Source organism: Ammospiza caudacuta, chromosome 7, assembly GCF_027887145.1.
Source record: "Ammospiza caudacuta isolate bAmmCau1 chromosome 7, bAmmCau1.pri, whole genome shotgun sequence".
NCBI classification, from domain to species: domain Eukaryota; kingdom Metazoa; phylum Chordata; class Aves; order Passeriformes; family Passerellidae; genus Ammospiza; species Ammospiza caudacuta.
Window position 1 is genome coordinate 9,588,290 of NC_080599.1, and position 22,344 is coordinate 9,610,633.

The 22,344-nt window shown below is 48.1% G+C and overlaps 2 protein-coding genes across 2 annotated transcripts in view; one reads left to right on the forward strand and one right to left on the reverse strand.

The window, feature by feature from the left end:
* Positions 1-21,250, reverse strand: part of LOC131559631 (uncharacterized) — a gene marked incomplete at its 3' end in the record, with an annotated part of 34,542 nt that extends 13,292 nt beyond the window's left edge. The window contains exons 1-3 of the mRNA XM_058808048.1: positions 20,967-21,250; positions 20,348-20,923; positions 19,828-20,014 (exon numbers count right to left, since the gene is read on the reverse strand). Of these exons, the coding sequence (XP_058664031.1) occupies positions 19,828-20,014; positions 20,348-20,923; positions 20,967-21,250 (1,047 nt within the window). The remainder of the gene's footprint in view (positions 1-19,827; positions 20,015-20,347; positions 20,924-20,966) is intronic.
* Positions 21,249-22,344, forward strand: part of LOC131559632 (uncharacterized) — a 49,076-nt gene continuing 47,980 nt past the window's right edge. The window contains 1 exon segment of the mRNA XM_058808049.1: positions 21,249-21,332. Within this exon segment, the coding sequence (XP_058664032.1) occupies positions 21,249-21,332 (84 nt within the window).

The window sequence follows — 22,344 nt, forward strand, 5'->3', positions numbered from 1 at the left end:
CCCTGCAAATGCTGCCCCTGTGGCTACAGACACCCCCTTTTAGCTGAACCTCTTGACAGGAGCTTTACCAAACCAGTGGGATCCTAATGCTCTTTCTCTTTCAAAATCAGAAACTCAGCCCCCAAGAAAGAGCAGGAAGACATACAAAAGCCAGGTAAGGATACACCTTACCCTAAGTAGAATGGAAAACTCTACTTACGTGCAAAGTGTGTAACGTAATACGCGGAAAAAGAAATGGCATAACCAGCAAAAGCTGCTGTGGCCAGATCGTGAAACATTGTCATTTTTGAAAGTTAGGTAAATAGAAGAAACAAGGCTCTTGTCAGTGGGCAGCTACCCACTGACAAATACCCCAACCAGAAAAGTTCTCCTCAACTGAGCAAGGCCTAGGGCTGCTCTGACACTCAGACCTAATGCGCACCAAGGCAACCTTCTGATGTCACGACGACAAGGTGGCAACCATGCCCTGACATCACAAAGCAAACGCTCCATGTTGGTCTGTGAGTTTATGCAAAGCAATAACCAACCTTCCCTACAGAAAACACAAAACAGCCTGGGAAGTTTTTCTGTATCACAAAGCAGCGCAAAACCCCCTCATGGGCCAAACCCTGTTCAGGGATCCAAGAGGAACTCCAGGAGTGCCCCAAGCACCTACAGCCTGTATCCCAGCTGAGCACTCAGATGGGACCCAAGCGAAGGAAACCAGACCAAGATAATGGCCCACAGCATTGCACATGTGAGAAATGACTCTCACTTTTAACATTTTAAAGGTTTAGTAAACCTTAACAAAGGACTGAATCAGGAAAAGTTGCAGCATTGGGAGTCTCTGTGACTAGCAGCCATGTGCTCATCTACAAAAAGGATGCTCTGCCTTTTATACCCTTAGCTCCTCCAAAAGTTTTGTCAGTCAACTCTTTCTCTGCTGCCCATTGGTGGAGATTACTTTCTTGCATCCTGACTGGAGGTCAGGTGTTGTTACACCCTGCCTGCTGGTCACAAGCCAGCCCTCCCCAAATGCCCTGACTACCAAGGCTGTTGCAAGGGGGATGGGAAAGGGGACTGTGGGAGGATATATTACAATACCATCACTGCACATTTGAACATCCACATAACATCTACTTCTTAATTGTCAGAGCCAACCATTGCATTACTCGTCTAGAACACACAGAACCAGGAGAGAAGCCACTGTTGGCATCACAGCTGAAATGCTTCCTAACAAATCTCCCCACATATTTGCACCTTTATTGGACATGCCCAGGGCTCCGGTGCGTGTACATCTCTGCCTCTCTTCCCCTTTGGCAGCAGTCGAACTGGCAGCATCTGCCCGCCGCAGCAGCTGCTCCCAGCTGGGAACGCCGCTGGCGGTGCTGATTTCCAGAGGCTTCTGTGTGCCAGGGGAAGCCAAGGCAGGAGCGGGTTGAACGGTGCTGGCGCTGCTGCTGCTCTGTGCCAGAGAGCCCCGGCTGGGCAGGGCTGCGGGCTCCTTCTCCTGCCACAGCTGGGCACACCTGGCAACAAGGCATGACAACCTGTGGGCAAGCCAAGGGGTTTCTGGGGCTGCACTGCTCTGCACACACCCAGCACACCTGCAGCACACAATTTTAACCCTCAAACAGGTAAATCAAAGGGAAACAGCAGGAAAAGATTTCATTTTGACCATTCTTACCTGCTCAACAGAAGTCTTCAAAATGAACGTTACCAAGCAGCGCCCAATCCCTGCTGCCAGCTCAGGGTTAGAAGAGAGGCAATCCTTGATCTCAGCACTGGGTGTGCGGGGAATCACTTCCCTAACACGTGCACACCCAGCAATCTCACTTATTAGTTTGTGTCCATCGATCTAAGACATATTCAATACTTTGCTGAAACTCACATGCTAAATATTCCCCTATCACAGACATCTTTTCATTAAAATCCTTTCGTTAGGATTTTTCCTGCTGAAGCTGAGAAGTTTCAGCAACAAAGTGTAAACAATGGTTATCTACTGCTGTGGAATGTAACAGGTGGATCCATGATTGGTCCCCTGTGGATGTTTGGATTTACTGACCACTCATGGCAGAGCTGGGTCTCGCTCTCTGCCAGGAGACAGACCTTTGGTATTCATTCCTTTTATATTCTTAGCTTAGCTAGCTTCTGAGAACTTTTCCTTCTATTTCTTTCAGTATAGTTATAATGTAATATATATCATAAAAAAATAAATCAAGCCTTCTGAACATGAGGTCAACATTCTCGCCTCTCTCTTCATCCTGCAACCCTTGTGACCATCATCACATTCCCCCAAATTATTTGATTTACTGATTGATACTTATTGACACTTAAATCACTTCTCCGAATTTACTGACAAGAGAATAGGAGTGTCCTGTAGGTCCCTGCCGGTCTTTGACACAGGTTCAGGAGGAGACAGACCCATGCACAAAATAACCCAGGACAAAACTGGGCTTGCAAAGCAAATTCATTCTATTTGTTGCGTTAGCAAAAAATACATACCAAGCCCTGGATTCCTAAAAATTTGCTGAGCAGGAGAACGAGGTGGAGTGTGGTGCTCAGCAGCAGGGGCAGGTAGGCAATGCACTTTCAGGACATCCCCTGGAGCAAAACCACGTGCATCTCATCCTTCTCACCCTTCCAGCTCAGAACCAGGCCTGGGATCTCCTGCTCAGGAGTGGAATTTCCCAGTTACAGCATTGGCTCACACATGGCTGGCGTGTGAGATGACGCCAATGAATCCAGGATTTAAAAGAACTGGAAGAGTTAAAATTTTAGCAAGATTTAGTTAGGGGGAAAGAGTATAGCAAGAAGAGTAGAAATAATAGGGGATAGTTAATTTTTATCAGATAAGGCAGTTAAGGCTAGGGTAATATGTTTAAAGAAGCAGGATGGGATGCGGATTTCTTTGGGACAAAGAAGAGGACCGTAGCCTGCACCTGGGCCCCGAAACTACAACTATAGCCAAGGGGTGTGAAAGCCTGCCAACAGATCATAAGGAAAGAGGTCAAATTGAGGAAGACGTCTTGGCCTTCATCAGAAGGAGACCATTCCCCACTTTAAAACCCACTCACCGAATATGTATTAGTTGTTTTGGGAATTATATGAATATGTAAGATTTTTTTAGATCAGTATAGAGACAGTGCTTCTTCACACATGTCTTTAGGAGACAACTCCTCCTGTGCCTGGCTGTAATAAACACACCACCTCCTACCTTTAACTGTGGGGAGTTCTATTCCACACCTCATTTGGTGACCGCGGCAGGAACGCTTCCCTGCTCCAGCGAGAACATCCGGGCTCTGGACATCTCTGGGCGCTGCCAGGACATTCCTTTCCTGGAGGCACCTCCGCTCTCGGCTGCTCCTCGTGGGGGACAGACAAGACTGCTGGCACTGTGGAGAAAGGAACGTTTAACTCGGTATAAAGTAACCCATAAGGCGTATGCAGGGGAAGGGCTGTTCACAAGTCACACAGAGATGTCCTGTGCACAACGTACACCTGTGCAGTTTGGGCTTGGGTCTGGCTGATGGCAGAAAGGATTTGCTGTGTCAATAAGGACCTGCTAGCAATTCTGGGGGTGAATTGAGCAAATTCTTTTTTATTGCTGCTATTTTTCCTGTGTGTTGTAATTGTGGTTGTATTTTCAATGTGTGAATGTTTGAGGAAGATGATGTGGGTGGATGTCAATGTGGTGTATGGTGTGTGTTGTGCTGAGAAGAGTGAGCTCTCTGTCCCCTCATAAAGAGATATTCCCTTCCCGGTGAGCCTGTGTGTGTGGACTTTCTAGTTGCAGGGATTGATACTCCCTGTGACACCTGGTCCTTGGGAATACAGGGTGGTTGAATGGTTTTTCTCCCACATTGTGGTCATTTGGGACTGCACGGTTGTGTTTGGGGAGATTTCAGGATTTTGTTTGCAACAAGTGCAGTAATTTATGCAGAAAACTACAGTGTGGTGATTTATTATGTTAAACTATGGTAGTTCCTTTCTACTGCCCCCCTCTCCGAGCATTTAAAGTCTCCTGCCATGAGGAGGACACTCTCTTTCTTTCCCTGGACATCCTCTTTCCTATCCTGACACTCCCTTTCTCTCCTGGAGCTGTTCTCCATTAAAGCTGTGGGACTTTGGTCCTGGGAAGAGAGAGCGCCTCTCGTCTTTTGCTTTTGTCCTTGTCAGTGTCACTGGGCCCAGAGCTCGCCAAACTGATCCCCCACGAGATGAAAACCAACAAATGGCCCCACATACACAGCTCAAAAATTGGTGACATTTTTGATGGACTGGGGTGTTCGCCACATTTTTGGAATTCCCTATTCCCACACAGGTCAGGCAATTGTTGAAAGGATGCACCACACTCTAAATCCCATTCTAGATCAGCAAAAGGGGGAGTGGCCCAAGCAACACCTCAGATGAGGCTGAGCAAAGCTTTATATGTCTTTATGTTTTGAATAGCGCATTTGCAGGACCTAATCCTCCAATTTTTAGGCACTTTTCAAACAGCACACAGGAAAAATTGAAAGAAAATCCTGCAGTTTTGATCAGAAACCTTGAGTTAGGACAAACTGAAGAATCATTTTCACTAATCACTTGGGGCAAAGGGTATGCTTGTATTTGCAAAGGTGTCGGACCTAAGTGGGTCCCCGTGAAGGACGTGAAACCGTCTCATACACAAGAACGCACGAACAATTCCACCAGCAGGGAAATGAGCACGCAGACGTGAGCCGCACAGAGAATCTACGGTTCATGACAGACGTTCCCCGTTCAACCTGTGAAAGCTACAAATCTTGAGATTGATTGTTGATTTTTGGACTGTGAAAATGGTTTGTATCATAGAGCTCTTTCAGCAAAAGCGTGGTGTCCATTGTGTTCAAAAGAATTCTAAGATATCCAGATTTGTAAAAAATGAAGGTTAGAGGGACAGTTTAGTGCCCTATAGTTGGCCAGTCCCTGAACAAATGCTAAAAGATTTGCTTGAAAACTGAAATAGATGAGGAAACTTTTGCCAAAAAACAGCTGAACAGGAACACGGAGTTTGATCAAAGGATATACTGGTGCTTGTTGGTTTTGCTTGCTTGCTTTTGCATGCATACATGCCTGTAGATCAACCAAAAATGAATGTTTGCCTTGCTTTAGCCAAGTCAGCAGGCTCAGTCATCATGTGTTTGACCAATTTGAGCCCAGATAAATCCTTTGCAACCCATTTGGTCAGTGTGCCTGTGCCAGCCATGGAGTAGCCAATACCCAATCGTGACAAATATTGGTGTGAGGCTGCCAACGAGACCAATCCCATAACAGCTGGCATCACTGGGCCCCTGATCATCTTAAAGCACCTTCTGAACCTCAAGAATTGGAATTCTTGGTTCATTGGTGATGGAATTTTTTGCTGAGTTTCAGTACCACGGAGATAAACAGTTAAATATTACTCCCCAACATCCTGAGGACAGATACTCAAGTTTGTGGTGCAATTGTACTACCCCAGTGCCCCCTAAGGGTGAAACTGCTGACGAGTAGATGACCTAGATGAGTCCCCACATCAATTAGCAACAGAATATTGGCTCATTTGTGGAGATAGAGCCTGGCAGGACATTCCCTCAGAAATTAAAGGTGGCCCATCTAGCATCAGACAACTCACTGTGATAGCACCTAGCGTTAAATAAGCCATCAAGAGAAAAGAGAGAAAAAAGATGTGCCCATTATAAAGAAAACTGTAATAGCAATTTCAGACCCTAGGGCCCTGCAAAATGAGGTACATCGAATTTATTTCTCCATCAACTTGCCTCAGGCGAGGCATTGAAACCATTACACCAATTGGGGTGTTGGCTGAAGAAAGAAGACAGTGCTACTTCCATTGCAATTAGTGACATGATGACTGATGTTAGTTCTGTCAGACATGCAACCTTACAGAACAGAGCAGCAATTGATTTTCTTTTACAGGCACATGGGCATCGTTGTGAGGAATTTGAAGGATTGTGTTGCATGAAGCTGTCTGATCACTCACTGAATCCATCCACAAAAGCATACAAAAGCTGAAAGATTTGACAGCTCCAGTTAAAGAAGATGGTGGGTCATGGTTAGATGATTTGTTCCAAGGATGGAGCTTTGCACCTTGGCCAAGGGAACTTTGTAGAATAGGTCTTTATATGTATTGGGGGTTTTGGTAGTGATAGTAGTAGTAATACCTTGCATACTTTGGTGTGTGTAATAAATGATGGACAAAACTATCAAAAAGTTTTTATCATACAAGAGAGAATGGGAGGAAATGGATTCAAGAACTCACAGAGAGTTCTTGAAATCTCACAGAGATGGTGGGTGAAGGTATAGACATGGAGGAAGGTTTTGAATTAAGACCTTGGAACAGGCTAAACTTTTTTGGACAATGACTTGTAATTGCTGTCAGATATGACTTATGCCCTTTGAAGTGACTGGACTTTCACAGCATTAAAATTGCTGTCTTGGAATATAGCAAGGCTTAATGCTAGCAAAAAGAATGGTTTAAGCAAGTAATAAGCAGGTATACTATAGTAAAAGTACGAAATGCAAGGTAGTTAACAAACAGCATGGTTACAAAGGTTTCTTTTTAGTTGTACCGAGAGAGGGAATTGTGGGAATCCTTCAAACCAGAGGGTTTTGGGAAAGCTGCAAAAGGCAGGCCTCAGAGACAGCAGAACTGTGATTAGAGCTAAGCAGCAGCCATAAGACTTGTATGCAGAAAAGTTATATAAGTAGTAGAAAAATAAGGACAAATAGAACAATGGTCTGTGTATTAATGCTTGGCTAGAATGACTCCCTAAGCTTCAAAAAAGTATCTCTAGCCAGATATTAGGAACTTCTAAGCTTAAAAATGGAGCTCTGTCCATTGTGTTTTAAGGCTTACAAGCAGGTATTGTATTCAAAATAAGCAAGCAGTGTTTTAACAAAAGGTACGTGTGCTTATAGTGATTGGATAGAACTACTGTCAATATGCTTTTGCTTGTGTGATTGGTCAAAAAACTTTTAAAGTAAGTTGTAACATTAAGTTCATTGCCTGCTGCCAGCGATGTGAGCTGCTGGCATCTTCCCATGGTCATAACCAAGTAATGAGACTGATGCTGGAAAACAAACAGCTCGAGGCGCGTTCCTCAGCAGCCCCGTCCCGTTCGTGATTTGTACACAGACCCCCAGCTGGCAAGAGTATATAGCTGTTAAATTGCATCTATGATGAATTAATATGTATTATTTCATTCATTTTTATATCTTTTAATTTCATATAGATTTATATCTTTTCATTTCATATAGATTTGTTTTCTTCCTCCAGCTTCGGAGTGTGATGATTTACCGCAGTGCAAAACCTTCTGCCCACTCAGCAGTCCGCCCCCAGGTGCGTGCATGCACGCCCACCCACTGTGCCTGCTCTTCTCAGCATCTCAGGGCTGCTGTTTGCACAGAATTGGGATCAATTTAACTCGACAGAGCCATGAGTGGGGTGTCCAGCTTGTCATGAACACTCATCTGGCAATGAACAACAGAGAGCTCTCAAATCACATTATCACAGGTAATTTCATTCCTTCTGGGCAATGAGGAACTCTTAAAAGACACAGAAAAGGGGTGGAAAACATTGGCATCATGCTACTGCTGGTATCGTCCTGGAGGAAAATCTCTTGGGTTTCTTATGGTGGTAGCTTTCCAAAACCTAGGAAAACAGCTCAGCAGTGGTAACCCAATTGTGAATGGTTTTCTTGACTTGGCAAAGGCTGGGGTGTAAACAATGGACTCTGTCCTTGATTCAAATCACCTGCCCTCACCTGCAGACAAAAGCACCACCACCAACAGCAGAAGCTATATCAGTCAATTTTCTCAAAAAGCTGTGTTAAATTTGGGAGAGGAAAGGAAAACACATCAGACACTGTGGATTAATGACAAGACTCTGAGGATCAGTTCCAAAGCAAAGGGCAGCAGCTTCTCTCTGGGCCACTCCTTGTGCTCCAAGGCAGCCGGGCTGCCCTGGCTGCCCAGGACCCTGTGCCCCGCGGGCTCTGCAGAGCTGCACAGCGGGGAGGCAGCTTCGGGCACCTCAGCCCCTGGGCAGGAGGGCTGCTTGCTCTGCAGGGCTGCCTGTGGGCAAAGCAGGGTGCTGGCCTTCTGCTCTGGGCCCTAGCCTGGCCTTACAGGGTTAATCCTGTTCCCTGTCTCAAATGTGCTAAGGACAGACTTGTTTGTTTCCAGCTCTGCACAGGTGTGATTTGCACCACAAAATACTGAAGGACTAAGGCCTGAACAACAGACCCTGACTGAAGCCTCAACAACAGGACCTGAGCCAAAGCTGCCCTCTAGATCACCTTCCCAACCCAATGTTCTATTTATCTGCTACTTAACCAAGTGTTATTATCAAAAGGATTGTTGCATCCATTCACTGGTGAAACACGTCTTCACCTTTCTGCATGAGGAAAATGGACAAGGCCACACCTGGCCTTGGTTCCTCCTTGAGCCCTGGCCAGGCTCAGGGAGAAAACCAAGAGGAGAATGACACCAGCTGTGCCCCAGCAGAAGCTCTGGCACATTGCTCGTCCAGCATTGTCACTGTCAGAGCCGGGCTACTCTCACAGCGCACTCGGCAGCCTCGTGGCCGCCAAAGGTGGAGGCACCGCAGGATTTCCCGGTTCCCGGCCGTGGCTCTGCAGGGCTGGGCTGGGACAGCTTCCCCCAGCTGATGTGCAGCTCTGGATGAAGGGGAAACCATTGGGGTACCTGGTGATGGATCTTCCTTAATCACCAGAGGCACCCTTTTGTAATAATGCTGAGGTGCATTGCTTAGCCAATCCTTTCCTGACTCTTCTTTGCGCTTTTCCATTACAGTAAATCACACTGTTCCTTCAGCTGGTGTCTGTGTCTGCATCTCTGACCCTCTCCACCATCAAAACAAACACACAGCCAGTTTAGCACGAGACCTGCCTCTCTGCCAGCCCATCTCTTGGCAAACACCCCTGGTGGCCATCTCCACAATGAAATTCCCTCTGCAATTTCCTTTTCTGCAGGCAGGTGAGAAAAGGAGCCACTCCCATCTCTGGACACCTCCAGAAACCAGCTGCTTTCAGCAGTCACAACCCTGAAGTATCAACCTCCTTCCTTAACCTGCCACAGAGAGCTCCCACCTAGAGGTCTTTTGTCCAAGGATACCCACAGAAGAGCTGGAGAAGGGAGCAGTTTGAAACACAACTGCTTCAGAGTTTAAACCTGCCTTTACCAAATGAGCACACACCAACCTGTCCCAGAGGGAAAAGCAGGCAGGAAAGAGAAGCTCCTCTCCCACTCTCCCACATCAGCAAACTCTGTGCTTCCTTCTGTTCCAGCTGGAGAGTGGAGGCCATGGGCTGCACCTCACTTTGGGAAGGAGCCCTGGAAATTAGGTTGATCTGGGAGGGGAGCAAAAGGAATTCCCCAAAAAGTAGGAAAAGATTGTCTGGAAGGAATAGATGATGACAATATTACTGCAGAAAAGCAAAAAAAGAATAATTGTGACGAACAAACATTCCCATACCTGAGATGGAGATCTTCGGGGCATCTTCAATTCCCCCACTGCCGGTGTGCCTTGGTGATTTTGGGGGAAAGAAGCGTTTGGCCCATTCAGCCTTTGTACTGGCAGTAGGGTGCAGGCCTGTGGCAAGGCCGAGCCTGCCTCGTGGGTTGGGCCTGGGCTGTTGGGCTCGGGTCCCTGAGCCAGGGCCATCTCCCGGCCTCCTGATGGGGTTGGGGGTTTTGCTTCCCCCTTCTGGTCCTGGGCCACCGCTTTGTGGGCCAGATCTGGGGTTCCTTGTCCGTCCACATGGGCCAGGGTCCCCCAAGGCCTCTCTGGCTGCTCTGCTGCTGCTGCTCTTTCAGACAAAGACAAAAAGACAAAAAAAAGAAAAAAAAAAAAAAAAAAAAAAAAAAAAAGAAAAGGGTTGAAAGAGCTGGCAGCAACTCAAAAGCATTTTGTTTGATGACTGTCAATGGACTTTTGATAACTATTGATGGATTTTTCTGTAGCAAGCCTGTTTCAGGACCAAAAGGAACTTTCAGAGATGGCAAAGAGGAATATCTTCAGTCCATGGACTTTTCCTGAAACTCAGCTCCTTGAACTTGAATTTTCTTTGCATTGTTTTTCTTTATCTTATATTGTAAAATTGTTTTAGTGATATGATAGAATTTTATGTTCTACAGGTGAAGAAATTCCCTGTTCATTCCACAGGAGCACTTGAGTGATGTTTGATTGGCAACAGATAACCAGTCAAGTGTTGGTCCTTTTCTCTGCATGAGCCCAGCAGAGAAAATTACAAGCATTTTTCTTTTAATTTAACTAAATAAAAAAAGGTGACATGTTGCAGACATCTTTTATGAAAAATCCTTTCTTAGGATTTTTCCTCCTGAGAAGCTGCAGTTTCAGCAACAAAATGTAAACAATGATTATCTGCTGCTGTGGAATGCAACAGGTCCACCTGTGATTGGCCCATCTTGGATCTTTATAATGAGTGGCCAATCAAGGACCGAGCTATCTCGGACAAAGCCCGAGAGAGCTGCCTTTTGTTATCATTCTTTTCTATTCTTAGCTTAGCTAGCTTATGAGAGGAAACCTTACCTTCTTTTCCATTTTAGTATAGTTATAATGTAATATATACATCATAAAATAATAAATCAAGCCTTCTGAACATGGAGTCAACATTCTCGTCTCTCCCTTCACCTGAAAACCCCTGTGACCATGGTCACAGGAGGGTCTCTCTTGCCTTGGTGAGCCCTCAGCCCTCTGTGATATACCTCACCTCAATGCACACTTCAGGTGCTTTGTTGTTTTCTTTTTCTTCCTCCAAAACACCAAGAGATCAAAATTCTTGGTAAAAACAGGACTTCTACTTTCAGTAAAAGTCAAAAAGAAGCTCTGCAAGGCTTCTTCCTAGATACAGATAAAATACTCTGGTGATCTTATCACATCCTGTTCTCAAACTTTTGGCTCCAGCTTCTACTCTGGAACACCATGACTTCCTTGTAATCTGAAAGAGGGAACAAATCAAACCTCAAGAACAGGTCCTACCTTTAAAACCAGTGTCCCTCCCACCAGAAACTTCTTTTCCTGTTGTGATAGATGAGTCATGTGATGATTGACTCTCACAATTATTAGACAAATATAATGTATGTGAAAAGAGCACATTATATGGCTCTATGCAGATATTTACCATATGTATTTTGATGTATTGATTAGTAGTGCTGTATTAACATTTTAATAATATGATAAATGTAGTCTTGTAATTGAAAGGTAGCTTTTGTAATTAAAATAAGAACTATGTCAGTGGGATTTTTTTAAGAAAGGAATGAGGCACTCGCACCCGATAGCAGCCACAGGAAACCTAAATCTTTCAGAGAAAAGAATTTATTGCCCTCTTATCAGAAGAAACGAACTTCTTCCTGCCTTGAAAGCACTGTTAGGATTAGAAGGAAGAAGTTGATGATGACCAGACAGAATCCTGTATTTGAATGGAATTTATGCATCATGTATGAAGTGTATGAATATGCAACGGGCCATTCCTTTTAAGGGTTAATCCTTTGTTAATGTGTGTCCTTTTTTGGGCTCCTGCTGCCCAGAAAAAAGGTACCCGGACATCCATAACTCTTTGTCTCTATTGTCTCATATTGTCCTAATTCAGCTTGTCCAAATTATTCTAATTGCATTACTATTTTTATGACAATTTTATTACTAATGAACTTTTAAAAATTTTAAAAACAAGTGATGGGCATTTTTCACAATGTATACAGCTTAAGAAAAGTTTATAGATTTATAGTTGTGCTGTACCCCTCGGGTGGTTATCAAGGGAAAACTGGGGTTGGGACATCTGGGAGGGCTGGCGTGTCGCTATGGCCATACCTGACCCCCAGTCAGGATTTGAGGAAGAGATCTCCACCAGTGGACAGCGAAGAAGGGGTTGATGGACAGAACTTCAGGAGGGGTTAAAGGGTTAAAAAGGGAAAACCTCCATTGTGAGGGGCCTGAGAACATGGTGGGGAAAATCTTTTGCTCCCGGTGCTGTAACCATTTTCTTCATTCAATCTTCTGTTGTATTTTTGATAAGGTTTAATAAACCTTCCTAAACTATGAAAAGTGAGTAGCTATTTCTCACACTGTGGTCTGCAACTCTCACTCTTTATTACAACAGAATGCTTCTTTTTATTAGGTTTACATCAGTTCCATATGCTTTTATGAGCTTTTATGCCTTTTTATCTATATATGTTTATTACCACTATCTGCTTATTGCAACATTCCAGGAATCGCTTTTGACTCTTCTCTCCATATTCCTGCAGAAGGTCAGGTCACTGTGGATTTTACACCAATAAAAATCCAGGTTGTTCAGATCCTAGGTGTGATGGGCTGGCACAATTTCCCTGCTGACACAGGGACTGAAGACAAACCCCTCTGTTGTCACTGAAAACAAAAGAAAGGAGGGAGTTTCTGCCCATTGGAAAGTCCCCGTTTGCCCTGAAGGACTCTGCCTCTTTTTTCTCAGCAGCAGCTCAGCAGCTGGATGCCAAGGACAAGAGAGGGAGGGGTGGTTGATTTGTGTGACAATTTAACAGCCCTTGCAAACAAGAGCTGAGTCTGTCAGTAACATCTCTGCAGAGGCAAGTACTTGCTGAGGATGCAGAGCTGAGTCACTTGTGTTTCGTTTGCATCGAGTTAATGGCATGGTGGGTTTTCATGCTGCAGGTGTGGCCCCTGTGACAGCAGCCTGTTCATCCTTCAGGGGGTTTGCACCCACAGGGACAGTGCTGCTCCTTCCAGCACACCACAGTTTGTCCTCATGCCAAAAAGTCCAGGCAGAACTTCTTAAAGGAGCATTTTCCTTTTGCTCTCAAACCAAAGATTTAGATGTAATGGTATAATAGAAACAAATCTCTTCCCCTGTTGTCTGTTGGGACAGGAGGAAAATCCTGTCACATCCAGATAGCAAGGCACTGATTTCACTTCCACTCTGGAAATGATTTGCAGGAGCAAGTAAATAAAATTCTCTGCTAGAACAGTGAAGTCCTGCCACTCTAAATCAGTGTGGTACCTGAAGGGTTTTGTAGCAGGGTTGCACCTAAGTTGATGCTCAAGAAGTTTATGAGGTCCAACATAGACCTAAGGTTTGCGCAGCAGACTTTAGGCTGACAGCTAAGGGAGCATAAATTAAATGGTCTTTCCAACCCAGAAGGCTGATGAGAATTGTTGGTATTTGTGCTCTCCTTCCTTTTTTAAAGGATAGCAACATATTTGATGAGATTTTGGAATTGCAGCTAAAAGTCATGGCCAGATAAAGTCACCTAAGTGGTTGTTGTGCATTTCTACTTGTGGAGATCAATATCAATGTAGCTGCTTCTGGAAATACAAAAAGCTCTTTCAAGACACTTCTTAAGAGAAATGTCTTTTTCCTTTTCACTCTTAACTGCAAAGCCTCTCCAGGATGAACAGCAAACAGGTTATCTAAATTGTCCTTTCACAATAACAGAAAACTTCCCCTTTAATCAGCCTGAATTGCATGATTCTCATCTGTATGAAGGAATTTCATTTAGTCTCTTCTGTAAAGAAGTGACTTCTATGCAACAGGGTTGATAAAGGGAGGACCCAAATTAACAAGAGTGGTATTTGTTAACGCTGCCATTACTCATCACACACTTTAAACAACCCACACCACCCAGCCCAAAACTAATATGGCTCTGTGTTAAACATATCTGAAGGATTACACATCCTTGTGTGAAGATGGAATTAGGATTTAAAGCCAGTATTTTTGCATATACAAGCATTGTGCAAGAACATTTCATTTTCAAATGGAAACCAAATATCACCTGTACAGGGTAAATGCTGCAATAACATGAATACACTTCTTCCATCAGGTTCACAGGCAGGTTAACCAATTCTGTGCTTGCAGATAATCTGTTTAGGCATCTTTTGGGGCCCTGAACCAGGAAAGTCACACTGAAATACTTTGGGACCATGAAAATTTCTTCAGATCCAAACCAGTCTCCAGGTGACACAAGTGACTGCAGAGAATTCCAACAACCCAGTGGAGGCCAGGTTTGCTGTGTTCTCTTTGTCATTGTGGGTTTGTAATTCAGACTCACAGAAGGGCTTGAGTTGGAAGGGGCCTTAAAGACCCTCTAGATCCAATCCCCTGCCATGGGCAGGGACACCTTCCACTACACCAGGTGGCTCAGAGCCCCTGCAAGCTTTGGCAAATACCCAAGGACACCTTTTCCTCTGTTTTGCAAGGTCAGATTTCCATGCTCACTTTCACAGATGGCTCCAGTCTGGCACAGGGCATTGCTGATTGGTCACTCTTATCTCCACAGCCCAGCAGAGATCCTGTTTTGGATGGCTCTCACTGCTCCCAAGGCCCCAGGGACCAGCCACTGCCTCTCCTCCTTCTGCTTTCCCTTCCAGGATCAGAGATTTCCTGCTGTTTCCTCCACATCTGAGACAACTGGAGGAGATGAGGGGCTGAGGATGTGGCTTCTGACAGAGAGTTGATAACGCTCAGCTAAATATTTTATTCTCCTGCCACTAAGCAATCAGGCTACTGCTGAAATTCCTCCTGCTTGGAAAGGGCTGGTGTGAGCAGCAGGAATTGTTGCTGGCTGGAATTTTCCAAGAACTGGACAAAAGAAGCATTTTGTGGAAGGGCACCAGCACAAGGTGTGAGGTCCCCTTTGAAGGCCATCCCTGCACAAGGAAAGCCTGGCCTTCTCCAGTGCCCAGAGCACCTTCCAGGCTTTCGGGCTGGCCTCGTCCCTCACCCTGGAGAAGCAGGTTGCTGTTGGAACTCTCATATCCACAGTTTCTGACTGGATTGTTGAGTCTTACCACAGACAGCCCTGGAGACACCAGCACAGGCTCCATCTGCAATAAAAGGGGACTTTGTTCCAGCTTTTCCCTTGGACCAGCGTGCAGCAAGCCCACCTGGGCCTCATTCAGGTCTTTGTGGGCTGGTAGTCAGCTTCTGCTGGGAATTTAAAGCTTTTGCCCTACTTTCCCCAGCAAATAGTGGAGCAAACCCAGCTGCACCACCCCCCGAATTTCACTCTAAAAACCACAATTTTCATTTTCCTCTATTCAAGCCTTGAAGTAAACAAACTTTTCTTGAGTGAGCTGGAGGCACAGTGTCCTCCAAGATCATTCTTGAGTACGACAACATTGCAGGGGAAGACTGGCAAACCCAGAGTTTACTGGGGCTTAGGAAGCTTTGCAAAACCTTCCCACATGCAGTGCTCTTGCACCCTCCTGAGCTCCTGGAGCCCTCACTCAGCTCAGGCACAGTTTGGACAGAAGGGGATGGTTCCGTCTGTCACATGTGGGGACAGGAGGAGGGAAGACTTTGCAAACACTGCCACAAGGGCAGGGCTGTTTTCATTGATGGTGCCAAGTGGTAGGTACATCATCTGTGATTAAATGTGAGGTGCTGAAGGGCAAAAATTCTCAGTGATAAGGAGAGAGTGTCTCCACTCACACAGCAAGGTAAGTGAAGGGGAAAGAGCAATCTGTATTTCATGGGAGGTGTTCAGTTTTTCACAAAACCTTTTTGCAGAACACGTGCCTAGGCAGGGGTGATTCAGAGCAATTTATCAGCCTCACAGAGTATCTCCACATCTGCTTTCCCACATTTTCTCTCTTTTTTTCATTGTGAATGATTTCTCCTGCCAGGGTTGCTCCTGCTTGGAGTTCTACTCTCAGTGGAGCCCCGGAGTTTTCTCAGCTGCCTCTGCAGCGAGTTCTGAGCCAACGTGGGGCTCTGCTGCCAGCCCAAATCTGCCCTTCCCCTGCCCAGCCTGAGTGCAGGTGGGGCATGTGCTGGGCATGGCCAGAGATTGGCACGGCCAGAATCCTCCAGTATTTACATCTGCCAATGGCTTTGGGTAGCACAGATCACAGAACACCCATCACAGCTGACAAACGGCATTTCTTGCAGATTGCTACACCAGCACTGCTGATCCACAAATACACAAGAATCAATTTCAGCTGAAAAATGTCATTTATTACAAATTGCTGTACTCACACTGACAATCTAGAACTATACAAATCTCAATTTAAGTTAAAACCAGGAATTTATTAGATTATTACAACCAGTCTGTGTAAAAATATACAAATACTAATTCAGTTAACAAAACTAAATTTATTGCCAACCTCTACAACAACTCACTATACACAAAGATCAATTAGGCATTTAACAACTTAATTTATTACATATAACAACAAATGCATAAATAGCAACACAACTGTATATATAGGAAACAGAACTAAACACAGATACAATAACATCCATGTATACTTAGATAGGAATATATATAGATGTAATTACAAACAAATATGTATATATACACGTACATATATACAGAGGGTACATCCCTAAACACCACACATACAAAAGTAGTCCTATACAAATAGCAACCCACAAATGTGCATATCCAAATGATATCTTTAGACATTTCTACATAACAGATATGTCTAGAGATGGACAGACATATCTATCCAAATGGACAATGCAATTCTAGACATGTCTACACAGAACTCAAAGCAGAGGATCCCAGCTGCCCCATCTTCAAAGCCTCTCGCTCGGTCTCCTCCTCCTGTGCAGAGCAGCTCTCCTGGACAGGGACAGCAGATGGGACATCTGGCAAGCAAAGGGAACACTGAGTGAGTGTGGGGACATTTCCCTTGGCAGCAGCTGCGCTTCCATCAGGGAAGAGGAAATCTCAGAGCCTCCCCAGGGGGTCAGAAAGAGAAAGCAGCCGGGCGGGCTGGGCTGTGGTGAGCGCAGCCGCGGCGGGACTGTCCCGCAGCCCCGGCAGCCCGGCAGAGCCGGCACAGCTCCCGGGCCCTGCGGCACAGCTGCCTTGCCCAAGGACAGCCCCTGTGCCAGCCGGGGCAGCTGCGCTGAGCAGCCCCAGCACGGGCAGGGCCCGCTCCTGCCCCGCCGGGCAGTGCCCACGGCCACAGCCCACGGCAGCCTCAGCCCCACCTGCCTCCCCGGGCCTGTGGCCTCAGCCGGGCTCTCTCCAGGCTGGCAGCAGCAGGGCCCCGTTCACTTCTCTCGCTGCTGGCCTTCAGCTCTTCCCTGCTGGCTCCTGTCAGTCTCCGGCTGTCCTCAAGGTCTTCATGGCAGCTGTGGCAAAAGTGGAGGCTCTGGAATTGCTTCCAAGGCCTGGCAGAGCTGCAGTCCTGGAGCCCTCTGTGCTCCCTGCTGGCCCCCTCCCTCCCCTCAGCCCCGCCATGCTCTCGGTGAAGCCCCAGCCCCCTTCAGTTTCTTCAGCCCCTCAAAGTCCTCTCACGCCCCTCAGTCCCTTCTGAGCCATCCTGTCTCCTGAGACCTGCCACCCTGCCAGCCTGTGCCACTTCCCTGTCACCTCAGTGCCACCATGGTGCTCGGCTGCCCCACAGCCCTCAGCCCCAGCAGCAGCTCAGGGTCACCGTCCCTTCAGCGCCACGACCCCCTCAGCCCCCTCAGTCTCACCGTCCTTCAGCAGCTCCTCAGGGACAGTGCCTGGGGCCAGCGGCAGCTCCCACCGCTCCAGGGACAGCCGGGGCTGGAAGTGCTGCTCCGCCCGGCCCGGCCACCAGCTCGGACCCAGCACAGGGACAGGGGACACAGGGGGCACCGGGGGAAAAGCAAGAGGTGAAAAAGGCAGCTGAGGGGGGAAAGAGCTACAAATGCAGCCTAGGCTTGCACAAACAGCAATCCTTCCATCAATCTCTCCATCTAAACATTCCTCTTACTATATAACTATACACATTCATAAATGTAACTTCATATATATATATATAAAAATATTTTACTCTACACATAAAAAAATCTAACTCTGAAAACCTACAAATGTAAATATATTATAAAATTAATTATATTATAAAAAATAATTATATCATATCTATACCTATATACATATCCACATTTAACTATACAGATCTATCAATATATGTCTATATAAATAGAACACTATCATCTATAAATGGAACTATAACCACTAATAAATAACCATAGAAATCGATAAACATATCTACAAGCACAGGAGTTCTACCTGCATGATGATCACAGGCTCTCCCCTGTCTCTTCCAGCCCTCCTGGAGATGTTGGTCAGATGGCATCTGGGAAGCAAAGGGAACGCTCAGTCAATATTGGCCCTTCTGCACCTTTCCCTTGGGCAGCAATTGTCCTTCTACCAGGGGCTCTCAAAGATGGCCTGACAGACAGACTCTCACTTGGCAATTTGGAGCAATGTGCCCTTAAAAGAACAGGGACCATTCCAAGGGTTCAAAAGTGTGCTTCAAAGCATTGAATTATCTCGATAAAGTCCCAGCCCCCGCAGTGCAAAGGGCACCCAGGAGAGCTTGAAACACAGACAGTCCCAGCTGCCACAAGGAAGCCCAGCCTTGTTCTTTCTCTGAGCTGACAGAGACACCTCAGTCCTCACTGAAATGGCTGAAGCTGAAGGTGCTGGGAGCGTAGTCATGAACCAGCTCCATTACCTGCCATCTACAAACTGCCCTCTGCAGTGAGCAGCAGCTGCTCCAACTTGATCATCAGCTCTGGCAGGAAGGGCTGGGAGGGACAGAGCTCCCTACGAGGCCTGCAGGCTGCACCAGCTGGGCTAAGGGATGGATGCAAAGTGCTCCTTCTCACCTCTTAGGCCTCCCTAATCAGGGGTCATTCAAGCTTTTCCTTCTGATACTGGAGTTACCGTGATTTTTCAATTGGTTGGCCTCTGATGTTGTGCTCCTTGTTTTTCTTGTGGGTCAGGACCAATACCAGCAGACTGGTACTACATTTAGTCAGTGATTTGGACTTCTACCCTGAATTTTTGCTCTTTTTTTCCCCTGCTCCTTCAAGTGTCGCTCAGCCTGGCCTCCCCTGGCACCTTGCAGTAAATTTATCCACCAACTTCAGCACAAAATTGGGACACCCGGCTTGGTGACACAACTCCCACAAGGTCAGGTTTATTCCCTGCTCTCTGCCCCAGCAGAGGACTCTGTGTCAGAGCCTCTGGAGAAGTGTGGAGGGCAGGGCTCAGGGAGGTTGTGCCCATGCAGGATTTGAACTCAAGGCACCAGGAAGCACCAACCCTGCTCAGAGCAGCCATCTCACAGCTCTCTAAACCAGTGTGGGCTCTGTCCTTACCAGGCTCCTGGGGCTCCTGGGAACTGTTCCTGCAGCTCTTGGTGCCAGATGAAGCTTCCTCTGCTGCAGCTCTGTTCACAGGCTCCCCTCCTGAAGAATCAGGGGCAACATCAACATTGCCCTGAACAGAAAAACAGAAAGAAAGGAACCCAAAGATCACTCACTGTTTTGCTGGAATCATATCAGGGATACAATAACTGTCCTTCTCCACTCCCAAAGGACATGGAGCACAGAGGAGGGAACACTGCCCACACGGTTCACATGACAAGCCTTTTAAACTCAGGATTCAGGGGGCCAAGGTGATGCCTGGAGGACACACATGGGGCAGTAGTAGAAGGCTCCAGGAAGCAGCAGCTGCAGCCCAGCCCTTGCTTTGCCTTGGCCTTCCCACCCAAAAGAGGCACAGCCCACATCTGCTGCAGCTGCAACAGAGGCACCTCTGGCATGCCCCTCCCTGCACAGGACACTTGGCCTTCAGTGCCACTTCTCCAAACACTCTTCTCCTCTTTCCCAGCAAGTAAAACCTCTTCTTCATTTCTTTTTCATCCCCTCTTTTAGAAATCCAAGAAGAATTCAATACCAAGAATAATTCAATAACTAAATAATAATGAAGTAAGCTCAATTAAAGAAGCCTTTGCTTCTCAACTGTGTAACAACATTCAAAAGCTCTCAGTCCAGCCCTTTTATCCCCATCCAATGGAATTACCTGCACAGAGGGAGATCTTTCAGACAGGGACCTCCTGATCTCCTGAATCATTTTCTCTACGGCAGGCCCAGATCTGCTGGTGGCCATTCCTCCTCCCCAGGTGCGTTCTGTGCTGAGCTGGAGGCCGTCCATGCTGCACAAGCCGCACTGCCGGGTGGAGCGCGGGGCCCTGAAGTGCCCGGGGTGGCTGCAAGAATCCAAACACATTGGTCAGGCTCCACAACGTGGCTGTGGGACACAGAGCTCTAGTGCTGCTGTGGATCAAACATCACGGGAAGCACACAGCAAAACCAGGCAGAGAATCTTTTGGCCTCCTAGGTGCCCCTTCCTAGTAGGCTTGACAACTTCTGGCTGAGAATGGCAGAGCCTTGCGGCAAAATACTTCAAACGGTAACTTTTCAGGACCTTTTGGAAAAACAAGGCCACAACTCTTTTCCTACCTCGTGCGTCGTCAGCTGGGGGCTGCTGCTCCCTGTGGAGCTGCTGGAAGCTGCAGGGCTGGATGGCGAGCACCTCCCACTCAGCTGGAGGCAGCTGGTCCCCGCAGAGCTCCTGCAGGCGGCTGCGGGGGCCCTCCCGCCTGAGCAGCTGCGGCTCCCCGTGGAGCCCGAGCAAGTGGCAGGGCGGGATGCCGAGCACCTCCCGCTCGGCGGGCAGCGGCCGCTCCCCGTAGAGCTCCTGGAAGCGGCTCGGCCCCTCCCGCCGGGCCGGCAGCGGCCGCTCCCTGTGCAGCAGGTGGAAGCCGCAGGGCGGGCGCCGGGCGAGCAGCGGCCGCTCCCCGGGGCGCTGCTGGAGGCGGCCGGGCTGGGGGCTGCGCAGCTCCCGCCCGTCCGGCAGCGTCCGCTCCCTGTGCAGCAGGAGGAAGCCGCTGGGCGGGCGCCCGGCCGGCAGCGGCGGCCGCTCCCTGGGCAGCGGCGTGAAGCGACCGCGCCCGTGCCGCCCGACCGGCAGCGGCCGCGCCCCGGGGAGCTGCTGGGAGCAGCGGGGCGGGCGCCTGCGGCCATCCCGGCCCGCCGCCGGCCGCTGCCTGTTGGCCGCGCTCCGGCGCTTGATGCGGAGCAGGAGGTCGGGGCGGTCGCGGCGAAAGCAGGGGTTGCTGTAGTGGAGCCAGGCCCCGGCATCGCGCGGCCGAGCCGAGCCAGCCCAGCACCTTGCGGAAGCCGTAGCGGTAGAGCTGCCGCACGAAGCTGCGGAACTGCGTGGCCCTGAAGGTGTCCGGCACTGGGGCCGGCCCATGGCCACGGCCCCTGTGGGCGCGGCCCGAGCTGAGCAGCTCCGGCTCCAAGAGGGAGCGGTCGATGAGCAGCCCCTGGGCGCAGCTGTCCCAGCGCACGGAGCGGACGCGGGGGCTGTTCACCAGGCGCCAGAGCTTGGCGGGGAAGGTGCGGGCGCTGAGCCCGGCGGGCAGCGGCAGCTCCGCCATGGCGTCGATCACCGACTGTGGCCACAACGCCCGCAGCGCAACGGCCGCGGCTGCGCCGGCGGCGCGCGGCCTGAGGGGGGCGGTGCGCTCGAGCCCGCGGGGACGCGCGCGGCAGAGCCAGGGCTGCGGGCACAACACGGGCGGGGCGGCTCCGGGGCTGGCCGGGCTCGGCTCGGCTCGGCTCGGCTCGGCTCGGCTCTGCACAGCACAGCAGGTTATCCCTACGCTGCATGCCATGTCTGGGTCACCATCGGGGACAGAGAGGAAGGACATTGCTCTGTTTTGGCTGGGGAAAGGATGAAAAGGCGTGATTAGAAAACATTCATTTGGTCTCCTTTTCAGCAGACTAGCTGGTTTTATCTCACCGTGTCTGCCTGTCTTTGACAGAGTTGGCACATTTCTCCTGAATTGGAGTCAGCTAAAGCAGCAGTAAGGGGCAGCAATTTTGTCAGCATTGATATTAAAGCCAAAGTGCTGCCCCATGGATAGATGTTGCTTTCTTCAAGGGATTTTTGGCCTGGACTTGTAGCAAAGTCACACTGGTGTCTTCCCAAGCAGTGTTGCCTTTTTATTTCCACAGAAATCACCTCTTCTTTTTCTTCCCCCGATCTGAGGAGAGTTCCCATGCAAATGCTTCCTGCAGCCAACTCTTGTCACTGTAGACTGAAAAAGGAGATCTTCCAGAGGAGAGAGACTCCCTCGAGCTGCTGTGGAGAGCTGAAGGGGGAAGCTTTGTCCCTTAGTCTTGAAGTCTTGTTGGGGAGCTGCTCGTGCTCTGGGGGACGGACACAAGCGGTGTTTATCCAAGGCTTGCAGATCATTCCTGTAAAGAAAGAAAGTATACGGACGCCAGATAGAGAAACAAGGTATATGGGAGAGAGAGGAGGGGAAAAGGAGAGGGGTAATAGAGAAAGGAGCCCTCCGCAGGCAGACATCAATCTTCATGGAGGTAATGATCAATGCTCAGTTTATTGCAAATCTCAGAGTACATTTATATGGTAATACAGGGTTCAGCAATGGGAGAATACATATAAGTGCTTACCAAGTGTTATGTATAGGAAAAAGAGCTAACATATCTTTGGTCACGTACATAG